Below are 13,093 nucleotides of genomic sequence, written 5' to 3' on the forward strand. Positions count from 1 at the left end.
AGAAAGCTGTTTTAATGTTCAACTACTCTAGTTCTAAACCAAACTGAGCTACCAAAGATAACAATATCCTAATGGTTGTATGTCTTACCACAGGTGAGAAAATTTCATTGTAATCCACCCTTTCAACCTGTGTAAACCCTTTAGCCACTAATCTTGCTTTAAACCTAAGTGCTTCTATCCCTGGTATGCCCTCCTTCCTTTTAAAAACCCATTTGCATTTAACTACCCTGCTCCCCTTAGGTTTGTCAATCAAAATCCAGGTTTGGTTTTTAATTAAAGAATCAAATTCCTCTTGCATAGCCAGTTTCCACTGCCTAGATTCTCTACAACTCATGGCTTCCCTAACAGTCCTAGGTTCCTCATTAATCTCTTCAGCAACTTGAAGAGCAAAAGCAACTATATCAGAATGTGAATACCTACTAGGCAATCTGATTTCCCTTCTTTCTCTATCCCTAGCTAGTTGATAATTTTGCAGCTCATTTTCAACTCTATCACTATCATCACTATCCTCTAGGCTAGGTTCATCTTCCAGGGTTTGATCATCAGTATTGGGGTCTGGTTCAGTATTGTCCAGGTTTTAGTTATCTCCAACTAAATCTAGGTTTATTGTCTCTGCCCTAACTGCATTTTCACTCTCACTCAACCCATTTTGATTTAGGCCAGTCACCTCATCCTCATTAAACCTAACATCTCTACTGATTATGCATTTTTGTCCTACAATATCCCAGCACCTATAACCTTTTATACCATCAGGGTACCCTAAAAAAACACATCTAATGGCCCTTGGTTTTAGTTTATCAGTTTTCTCATGAACAAAAACAGTGCATCCAAACACCCTAAGATTGCTATAATCTGCAAGATACCCAGACCATTTTTCCATGGGTGTTCTGAAACTAAGAGCTGAGGATGGAATCCTATTAATCAGGTAAACTGCTGTATGAGCAGCCTCTGCCCAAAATCTGGTGGGTAACCTAGAACAGGATAACAAGCTTCTAACCTTCTCAAGGATGGCTCTATTCATCCTTTCTGCTAAACCATTTTGTTGGGGTGTGTGTCTCACTGTTCTGTGCCTCAGAATTCCACTCTCCCTACACAAGTTATCAAAATCCTCATTGACGAATTCTAGCCTATTATCTGTCCTTAGTTTCCTAATCTTCTTCCCAGATTGGTTTTCTATCATAATTTTCCAATCCTTGAACTTCCTAAAGGCTTCTCCCTTAGTTTTCAAAAAATAGATCCAAACCCTCCTAGAAAAATCATCTATAATGCTAATGAAATACCTACATCCTCCCAAAGATGGATGTTTGGTTGCCCCCCACACATCAGAATGAATGTAGTCTAAAATGCCCTTAGAACAGTGGTTTCCCACACTAAACCTGATTCTGCTCATCTTCCCATAAACACAGTGATCACAGAACACTAGCTTCTCTATTTTATCCCCTCTTAAGACATTCTGCTTACTTAACTCAATTAGACCTCTCTCACTAATGTGCCCCAACCTTTTGTGCCAAATAGAACTCTTGTTAAGTTTTTGAGATGTTACTGTTGTTGTTCCAGCAACTGTGGATTCATTTAAGACATATAAGCCATTCTTTTTCTCTCCTTTCATAACCACTAATGACCCTTTTGTAACCTTAAGTACTCCACCTTGAGCCTTGTAACTAAACCCATTTGAGTCTAAGCTATCTAAGGAAATAAGGTTCCTTTTCAACTCAGGTATATACCTAACTTCTGACAGAATTCTAGAACTGCCATCATGAAGACTTAATCTGACATCCCCAATGCCTAACACACTACACACTGTATTTTTTCCCATTAGAACCTTGCCAGATTCTATCTTCTTAAAGTTCATCAGTGAACTCCTATTTGGAGTCATATGGAAAGTGCAACCAGAGTCCAAAATCCACTCAGATTCAGATTCCCTATCGGAAGCTACTAGAACATCAGAGCTTTCATACCCATCTGAGGCTATATCAACACTGCCACTAACCTCTTTCTCCCCTGACCTCTTCTTCCTATCTGGACAGTCCCTCTTAAAGTGCCCTTCTTTATAACAATGGAAACATTTCCTAACAAATTTTGATTTGGACTTAGATCTATTTCTAAAATGACCTTTCTTTGACCATTTTTTCTCAGATCTACCCCTGACATTTAGTCCCTCTCCATCTAACTTACCCTCCTTTCTAAACTCAGCATCCTTAGTAGTAATGGCTACTACAACTTCATCTAGCTTAAGAGTTTGTCTACCATACTTAAGAGTATCAACAAAGTTTGAGAAACTTTTAGGAAGAGAATTAAGAAGGATTACAGCTTGATCTTCATCCTCAATTGTAACACTGAGACCTTCTAAATCTTGTATTAGTTTCCTAAAATCATTTATGTTGTCACCTAAAACTTTGTTTTCATCCATTTTAAAACTGAAAAATTTCTGTTTTAAAACTAACCTATTTGGTGAAGACTTAGACAGGTATAAGGAGTCTAATTTTTCCCATATCTCTGCTGGTGTTTTCATCTTCTTAACCTCTCTTAGGACTTTATCTCCTAGCCCTAGGATTAGAGAACTGTAAGCCTTATCTAGTAGTTCTTTCTTTTCCTTTTCAGACAAGGTCTCTTGTAAACTCTCCTCACCTTCTAAGGTAGCAGACAACCCATCCTTGACTAAGACAGCCCTCATCTTCATCTTCCATAACCCATAATCGTTATCTCCTGTAAACTTCTCAAGTTCATACTTAGACATTTCTAGGCTTCAAACCGTCCTAGTTACTTAGAAACCAAAAGCCCCAAATTCTAGAGACCAGCCGAAAACCCTAAGTAACAAACAGAACTGTAGAAAACAGTCAAACCCTAGATTACCGCAGATTCATAGAATGGATCTCACAGCCTAGAATAATGAAACCTAGGTGCTCGAGAACAAGGCTCTGATACCAATTGTTATAAAATGTAATCCAAAAACAGTACAAACATGCAGTAACCAAAATGCAGCATCCACCAATATTGAGTACAGTAATAACGATTAAGCAAAACATAAAAGAAGAGAATAAGAGAGAGAGAGAGATGACACCAGATTTATAGTGGTTCGGTAATCTTAATGATTACATACATCCACTCTTCAGAGCAAGAAAAGAAAGTTTCACTATGAGTTTGAGAAACCTTACAGAAGAATCGGCTCACCCCTTTACACAGGCACAAACCCGATACAAAACCCTCTGATTTTACACCCGTATACCCAAATGCTCTCACCACTCATACCACATCAAAACCAGCAGAAATCAGTATCAATTTATACAGCAAAAGAAAGACTAAACAATAAGGACAGCTCACACCTACCATCACCGTTGATTCCATGGACGAACCTCGGATTTCCAGCACAGCACCTCTAACTGATTTCTCTCTCCATTAACCAAGAGAGAATGCAGAGAAGTGAGCTGCGCACAAGACCTAAAACAGATTAGGTCATTCGAAGATAACAAATAAACTGAACTGCCCCTCAAGTCTTAACAATTTACATTGACCAGTCATACTACAAGTTGACTTCCACGTGTGTCATCAAGTGCCACATCACAACATTAATTGAGACACACATAATGAACCTAGTAAGGAACTGCTTGCAAATCATAACAGCCTGTTTTAGAGGGTTAATCTGGGATGATAAACAAAATTTATCACCCCAAAATCATGAGGTTCAGGTCACGTTTAATTGGGACTAACTTTGGGCATAGATGGAGAACTAAAGACTTCTTTGCATGCAACAAATTGTTAATGTTTAGGTTTTACAAAAGGACAGAAGTTCATAATTTTATGCCATCAGAATATTTAGCAAAAGAAAACCAATAAGAGAAAAAATGAGCCATTACTTAAAAATCAAATATTGAATTCATGTTTTAATCAGAAGGAAAATCAAACTGATGCTGATGTGTCTGCATTTCTCATCAGTAGTGATTTCGAAAAGATAAGCCTGCAATTAAATCAAAACAAGAAATTTACCATAAAGGTGGGCACAGATAAAATTATATACCATAAAATTATAACATCTGCATTCTTCACTATTCCAAGCAAAAATGTTACATCCATCATGGGTTCAGTAAATTTGGAAATTTTATGTAACAAAACAAACACTCCTGAAACAAATAAAAGAACAGAACAGAACAGAAACTAGAAAAAAATAAAATAGTAACAGTGAACATCAATTTAACACCAAAATGTTAATTCTAAAATATGGCATTCTATTAATATACAATACATAAATTGTAATTATTATCATTTTCTTTTATAGATAGTCGAGCAACATCATTGAGCCAGTCTATAATAAAACTTCATATATGTCGTTAATGTTAAGTGGATAATATTTTTATAGAGGCTAAACACACGGGGATTAAAGTTTTACTATTTACTACGATATGGTTACACACGTTTTGAGTCATCAATATTTAAAAAGGGAAAAAGAAAAAGAAATAAATAAAGAATAATTTATGAACCAATCCACATATAAAAATAAAAAGATCAAAAATATTGTCCGTACATTATAAGACAATGAAAGGTGGGGTCTTTTGCTCCCCATTTTGGAGTATTATCCCCTTCTTCCTTAAGTTGCTTGAAGGAGTAGGACTCCACAATCATATTTTATTTTGACCTTATCTTTCTTCTTCTTTTCTGTATTTATAGCCATGACAATTTTGTAATTAATTATCAAACCAAAAGATTGTAGAATGCATTTTTAAACTATGGTTTTATGAAGAAATACGTTGCAAATATTAAGTATGATTAAAATAGTAAGAAATAATATCTTAATAAGAGTTTTTTATTTTAACCCACATTAAGAAAACTCTTTAAAATATTTATTGCTAAATGCATATTGAATATAATGTTTCTTCTGCAATTATGTATTTTTGTTGTCCTAATTATTGGAAGATATTTTTAAAATATGTGAGAAAACTCTTTCTTGAAATAGTTTTTCAAAAATAATTTTCCAAAATGTTTAACAAATAATATTATCCATTAGAAATAAAGCAATGTTTGCTAATTAAAAGTTGATATTTGCTAATAAGTGTTCAAATACAAGCACACTCTTGTGCAAAAATTGAGGCAGGCCAGAATGTTACATACATACATACATTTGCAGATCATACAAAATCCTAGAATCAAGAGAGAAAGTTTTTTGTATATCCGTTGCACATACAATAAGTCAATAAAAATAGCGCAAATAGTATACACGTGAATCATAATTGGGTGGTAACAAGTGCAACGGATTCACCAAAGTGTTCTTCTTTAAAGAAGGCCATGTATTTAAATTTGCAGCAGAATTTTAAGGCAACCCAACAAATCACAGATTTATTGAATAACAAATAGTAAGATACAACAAGTTTTGAGACACTTACAATATTGACAAACACACAACAATCAACACAATATAAAGTTGACACTCAAACTGAATAACTGTACAAATAAACATATGTATTCACATAATGAAGTACTCCTGTCAGGACATCTCTCTTCAAATGATATCAAGAGACAAACAAGAACTTCATATGAAGAACTAGGCTTGTAATGAAGAATGATGCAAAGCCCATAAGATTCTCTGCCGTTCTTTCTTGATCTCAAGAAGTTTATCATGAACACACCATGGAAAACTAAGTAAATGCTCGCGATTTAGTCCTTCGTTGTATCGACCCCAAAAACTCGGATGATATGTAACATAATACCAAGCTGATGCTTTCATGTATACTTTCTCAGGACCATCAGATTCATTTTCCTTCTTGTTGAACCAATCCCTGGCTTCTTTTATCAATGACTTCATAGCCAATTTGATTCCTTCCAAATCTCTTTTCTTATTAAAAGATTTTGCCATTTTCATTATTTGACCACTGAGTATTTCACCCTCGGTTGATATCCCAAAATAGTCCATCAGATTTCCCAATCTATAATCATACTCACGTTTGTAATAAAAAGCGTCATCAATGTAGTCCTTGAAGCCCTGCACTTCCATGTCAAGATCATAAAACTGCCTCGCCTCATCCGAGGTGAAGGATTTGATAGTACCCATCTTTGGCATAAGATCTTTTACCTCGCGATAAAGTTTCCCAATCACACTTCGCGATTCATAGGATTCTCTTTCATGCTTTTCCATGTAATCCGGAAAACTTCTAACTTGTAAACGTTGAGGGATTTTAGCAGGTACTCCGGTTTTTGAGAAGTCAACAGCAATGGAGGCTAGCTTTGCAAGAAGAATACATTGCCAACACATTGCCTTGTAAGGACTAATCTCTGCAAATGCAACATGGGCATTACAGATTATTCCCAAGTTTTCATTGACCATGTAATCTGCAAAATACTCCTCCACATTCTGTACCACAATAGTGTCTATGTTAAGGCATAGAATTAAAAAATATGCGCTAATTAGAATTCAAAAGAAAATGAACTAATGCAATAAGCCATAATTCATGTATGTGTTTGAACAATTATTGGCACGCTGGATTGAGTAATACCTCAATTGTAACTTCATTATCAAGAATCTTAGGTGGTGGTGAAGTATAATCCATAGGTGGATACTGGCGAGGAGGAATGAGATCACGATCCCAACAAACAAAGTAGATATCTCCATCCAAATCACTCCCCGAACATTCATCAGGATGAGGTCTAGTTAACAATGTAAATCATTGTAAATATGCTTTACAGAGAAATTATGCTTAAGTAAACAAAATATCAGTGCACAAGAAGAATGTAATGTAATCTTCAAGAGAGTGGTGACCAATTTAGAAATTTACTGAGTCCCATATTAAAATAAGACAATCTGTGTTTTGTGCATGTGTGTGTATGCTATGTGGTGTATATGACAGGCTTACCTCTTTCCTTTAGCTGGAAATACTATGCAATCCACCATGTGGCGCAAGGCCGGAACATCGACAGCCTTTAGAACACGAACATCTCCAGGATGTAGACATGGATTTTTCGCAACGGTTACCATTCCCTTTACAATTCTACTTTGGTTTGATACTCTGCCACTGAACAAAGCTAAGGAATGGGTCGATAACTCAGTCTGGCGACTTGAACATTGCACGAACACCTGACCATATTCCAAGATTCCTGTCTCATCTAGACACCCCATCATTGCTCGTCCCCTTGGGATAAAGATTCTTGTTTTCATTCTCAAGTCTTTCAATGTTGACAAGCGAAATATTTGTAACATCATTAAGAGAAATGGTTCTTCATGTGGCTTAGAATAATAGTCAAGCATATCTTTCAGTACATATGTGATCGCTCCTGAAGACATCAAGTTAAGTACTTCCTGTGCCTTTAATGGATCTGTTAAAATTGTATCCAGTTGAGATATCACATATTTCTGCTTCTTCTCAAACACATAATCCTTAACACCGAGAGTCGACAAAAGTATCACCAATTGGCGATTAAGATAACATGGTTGATACTTGCTCCATTCCAAAATATCAAGACTGACATTATCTGATTTGTATTTGGACATACTTGGTCTCATTGATAACTTTATTGATGAAGTTGGATCAACCGCTACGACACCTTTGTACCCAGCATAGCGAATCTGAAAGGCGGATGGAACAGTTCTGAAGCCACACTTTCCAGCCACCATATGAGCCAATGTAGCTGATATTTTCCCAATGCCGTCAGAGAAATTATATTTGACTCCCCCCTTTTCAACTTCTATATCAGGAATTTCTTCAATTTCATTCTTATCAACATTCACACCTTCCCTGGAGGAGCTAAATGATTGACCGAGTCTAGCAGAATATTTTGCCACATTCCTTATCGCGCTAAAATCACCCAACCTCTCTCTGATTTCACTTGCAGTTAGCCCTGGTCTAGAGGCAAACATCCACACAGAATTATCTTTTAGTTGACTATTAGAAAAGGCCAGAAATTCAAACTTTTTATCTCCAATAACAATGCCATTTCTCATAGTTGACAATATCCTTTGATAAACTCTAGTATGCCTTTCAGTATTCGCCAAAGATGCTCGAGGAGATAAATCTGTTGGATGTATTTTTTTAAGATCCTCATTAACAAAAGAAACACGAATAAAGTTCTCACCATCATCAGAATATGTGCGTAACACATTACTGGATAGAACAACCTCTGGACCAAAGAAATATACTTTAGATGGGGTGACTAGAACCCTGTGCATATATACCAATCCGTGAATTAAACTGATGGCAGGCAACATAGGAGGTCTTGCAGCCATGTTGTACTTTTGGTATTCTTCTCTAAGCCACTGCCGAGGTTCAAAGCAACATTGTTTTGAATAAATCAGTTTCTCAAGAGCATGTTCTACAAATGCTATATTTCTTCTATGCGGATCAACCATCCGAAAGAATTTATCATCTACTGCTGGCCTAGGAATACAACCATGTTGAACCAAGGTATTAATCTTAAACAAGATACGAAACGGCAAGTTAAATCCTTGGGGTGGACCTATAATGGGGACATGATCAGAGTGGCAAGAGGAAGTTGAACCTTTCTCCACAACAAGTTTCACTGCGGTTTCTTTGTAGTAAGCAAATTCTTTCTGAAAATCCGAAAGATAACCAGTGGTTGGGAGTTCCAAACATAAAGCAGTTGATTGACCAATGCATGAGCATGGAGTAAAATCAACTTCATGAACCCACTGAATATCAGTGTCATCTCTAAAAAAGGTTTGATCAGGCACATCTTTAGAATATATCGAAGGTACACCGAATAACTAACAATAGTAACACAGAAAGATGAAAAAGAAGAACATGTTAAGAATTGTCCTCAGTTGTTATTCATATTAAAATGTATTATTGCTAGTAATTTTAAGAACTAGAACAAGTTTTAACTATAGCCTTAAGTACCAAATTATCCACTAGCGATCGAAATAAAATCTTACATAATGCAAACTATGTAGCAAATAGTACAATAAGAAGCAATTCTATATTGCAGAAATAAAATAAAATACAATTCAAATTAGTTTAAACAGCACACCTGAATGATGATAAACCTCTTGTCTTGTAGACGGCGCAACTCAACTAGCCTAATGCTCTCGTATGGGAGCTGAAGCTTATATTCCACAGAATTATGAGATAGAAAAAAGATAAATTTTCTTAGTGCCAATCCAAACTTAACAGAAACATTTTCCTGAGTCCATAGTGATGAAAACGTTTTGTCTGACAATTGAAAACCAAAGTGCAACTTTACATCCTTAATCCTATGCTGAATGTGACCTGGTTTTGGTCCCTCGCCCATAACTTGAGCTTTCAAGTAAGAATTCCCATACCAAAGGCGTTCGTCAGCCAAGGACTTGATCGTATCTGCAGCTTCAGTTGTTGTGAAGTGTACAATTGCATAGCCCCTTAAACCTTCATGTTGTTGAACTCCCACATCAGTGACAGTCCCTTCACCCAAAATTTTCTCCAGAAATTGTTTTATGGCCTCTGGTTGCTCAGCCGCAACAAATCCATACAATATGATTGACTTACCCATTCAGTCTAAACAATTTCAACTGTTGTTTCCTAATCAACACCAAATTAGTAACACTTAACAAAATCTCATTTGATGCATGAAAAGTAAAGTAATTTGAAACACATCAGGGCTCAATTAATAAACTTGAACAAATATTTCTTAAATTATAAGCATCACATATTGAACAATCAGACCTCAAAAATTCCTATCCATTTCCATTTTAATGGACGTTGATTGATCCACATACTCAATAATCTAAAAGAATATATATAACAAACCATAGTACCATACCATGCGTTGCTGAAAAGAATCCTTCTTTTCATGATTATAAGAATATATAAAATCAAGGGGAAATAAGCTTGGCTGATAAAATCTCCAAATCACATAAAAGAAATTTTTCATTAATTGCCCTAATATCACAAAAAAATTGTCATAAATATTCCCTAAGATACTAGCCAATTTGTCTAAAGCTCTAAAGAGATGAACAAAAATTTTGGCACTCAAAGAAATGATAAACAATATCAAAACTTGGCCAGTCTAAACATGGGAAAATGATCAAAATTTAGAATATGTAAAGTTTAGTGTAAGGAGAAAATCAAAATCAGTAAGCAAATAAAAGAGCACACAGTTGAAAATCCTCTATAAAATTCAACTCTAAAATGCATGCAATCTTAAATAAGAGACTACAACAAAGGAAATAAGCGAATGGTTGTAATTAAATAACTAAATAAGAGAAAGAAACTCACAAAGTGTACAGAGAGATAATTGCAGAGATATGAATAAGCAAATGGCAGTACGTGCGTAAGAAGAAACAAGCAAAATGCAGAAGAAGAAATAAAGGATTTGATTATATTTATAAAGAAGAAGGAAAAGAAAGACTATTGGTAGTCAATTTCTATACTTGCAAACCAAGTCTCTTCATGGCGCCAACAAGTTCCATTCCAAGATTCTATACTTTCCCTGCAAATAATGTATCTACTGCTATACCTAAATCTAAAGCATAAGCATTACTTAATTATAGTGCTAAGTACTTATAATTCTGATAATTAACATCACATTTGCTGGTGTTAAAAGTATTTATAATTATCAAAAATTGGCGTCATTTTTTCCTATATAAGCTAAATCCAGACTCCATTTTTAACCACATGGTATCAGGGGCGGAGCTAGGGATGCCTCCCTTAGGCTCCAGTCTTATAAAAGAAAATTTAAGTTTTTAAAATTATGTATATATAATTTTTTGAATATTATTATTTTAATTGCATATCAAAAACATTACTCATAATAAATAATTATTAATCTTTAATTCTCCCAATCTATTGTTTATAAAATTCATCAGATAACTCCATTTTCTCTTATTTATAGACCACTCTTCCTCTATATTTAAATATATTTTCTTTATTTTCTTTACTTATTAATGCTATATTAACAATCTCATATTAACATTATTCACACAGATATTTTAGTTATTAATTAGTTGATATTATTAGATAGTTTTATTAAAAGTTCCAAAATCTTATAAACTCAAAGAATTTATTAATTACATAGTCATGCTCTATATTAAAATATATAAATAAATCTCTTATGTGAAATCTAAAATGATAGTTTCTCAAAAATAAATATATTTATTAAAAGTAGTCAAGGTTATTATAAGTTAGGGGACATTTTTATTATAAACTTACATAAATGAACACTTTTATCATAAAAGACAATGAAATGGCATTTAACGGTTTAAAACTGTTAATTTCAACAAAAAAATTTGGAATTACTAAAATATCCATGTGTAAGTGATTCTATTGTTAAAAAATAGAAATAAAACAATATACACATCACTAAATAGTAAAGTTAATATAATTTTGTTATAATAAGAGCATGAGACTTGAAGCATAAAATTGATGGGGAATTATAAGATGCTTTAATTTCTCTCTTTTGCAAAGAAATGAATATATAACCTATATTATTTTTTATTTTGGCAAATTGAAATTCTCTACTTGCTTTTTAAGGACAGATTGAATCTAATTGATGGATGATTCTTTTACCCCATTTTATCCATCGTCTTTATATATATATATATTTCATTTGCTAACAATGATATATTTCTTTTACTTTGTAATTATTTTAAGGCATGAGGCAATATATAACCTATATTACTGTTATTTTATATATTTTGTTTCAATAACATTATGTTTGTTAAAAATGATTTTTTCTCTTAATGATTTTAACATGTAATTTTATTTTTTTATTTATTTTTTTTTTTTTGTGTTAATTTTTAATGATTTTAACATGTGCCTCCTGTAAGCACAACCTCAATAGTTAGTTTTAAAGCTTAATTGGTTAAACTAACTTTAGTTAAATTCGTCATTTAAGGATATAAGTGTAATATTTAAAGCTGTGAAAAGCTTATTTTATTAACATGTCATATAAAAATATCAAGCATTATTTAATTATGAATATTCATTAAAAAAATTAAATAAGTAGAAGTAGGGAAAAGAATGTTTGCTTTATAGGCATAATATATTCTCCTTATGAAAAGGGGAAGGAATTCTGTATAAATAAAAATTGTAAAGCCTTCCTTCTTTAGAATGCAACTTTGTAAAAGAATCTACTCTTTTTCTTATAATTAAAACATTGTAAAATCAATTATTTTAACATTTGCCCCCATAGTTTACACTTTATCCACGCTGAGGTTTTAATCAACTATGTCTAGATCAAGTGTTTTAAAATACTTAGACTCCGTTTGGTTCACTTTTTTACACTTTTTAGAAAAGTTTTTGAAAAAAAGTTGAATTGGGCAGGTATTGCGATGTACGATTTGGAAATAAATAAAAATACCTCTTATATTTGTTTATTTACTAAACACCCCCCTATGTTTATTTATTTACTAAACACCCATATAATAAAACATTAAAAGTTAACAAAAACACCCCCAACCCACCCATTAAATATGGACAACCGACCACCACCGCCGGAGGGTGGCCAGAGTCGTCGTATCGACCCATGACCGGCTGGATCTTGCCGGTCGTGCACCGATATGGCCTTTTTCGATCAAATCCACGATAAATCTGGCCAGCAAAGGCCAGATCTACGATTAGATCTGGCCATTGACGGTCAAATCTGGCCGTATTTTCTCGTCAACGACGGCCAAAGATACGGCCGTCGTTGATGGTCAACGACGACCATGTGTTGGCCGTCGTTGCCAACTGGCTACGACCAGATCTTTGGCCTTAGATCTGGTCTTTTCCGACCAGATCCACAGAAAAAGCTAGATCGGCACACTACCGACCAAATTCAGCCGGTAGTGTGCCATTATACCAGATTCCGGCCATTTTCCGATGGTGGTGACTGGAATCTGGTAAATATGGGTTGCTGGGGTTATTTTGTAATTTTTAAAAAAAATTAGGAGTATTTAATTAAATTAACAAATTTATGGGGTTTAAAAAAAATTGAATAATATTGAATAATTTTGTAAGTTTTTGCAATTTTACTGTTTAACTTTTATTGAGAATACTAAGGGGCTGTTTGGTTCGGGGTTAAGTGGCATTACTGGGGTAATGTCATCTTATATTACTTGATTACCACGTTTGGTTGTCAAGTAATATAAGATACCAGTAATCTTCAAATACCAATAGTGGTTACTATTGGTAATATAAGA

The 13,093-nt window shown here is 34.1% G+C and overlaps 1 protein-coding gene across 1 annotated transcript; it reads right to left on the bottom strand.

Moving 5' to 3' along the window:
- Positions 1 to 5,533: 5,533 nt before the first annotated feature.
- LOC116105469 (probable RNA-dependent RNA polymerase 1) lies at positions 5,534 to 9,465 on the bottom strand. The gene is made up of 4 exons (XM_031391890.1): positions 8,968 to 9,465; positions 6,840 to 8,704; positions 6,483 to 6,633; positions 5,534 to 6,340 (listed from the first exon to the last, which is right to left on the bottom strand). The coding sequence occupies exons 1-4, from the start codon at positions 9,463 to 9,465 to the stop codon at positions 5,534 to 5,536; spliced, it is 3,321 nt and encodes a 1,106-aa protein (XP_031247750.1).
- Positions 9,466 to 13,093: the final 3,628 nt, after the last annotated feature.

The sequence above is a fragment of the Pistacia vera genome, unplaced genomic scaffold (assembly GCF_008641045.1).
Source record: "Pistacia vera cultivar Batoury unplaced genomic scaffold, PisVer_v2 Contig5, whole genome shotgun sequence".
In the NCBI taxonomy this organism is placed as follows: domain Eukaryota; kingdom Viridiplantae; phylum Streptophyta; class Magnoliopsida; order Sapindales; family Anacardiaceae; genus Pistacia; species Pistacia vera.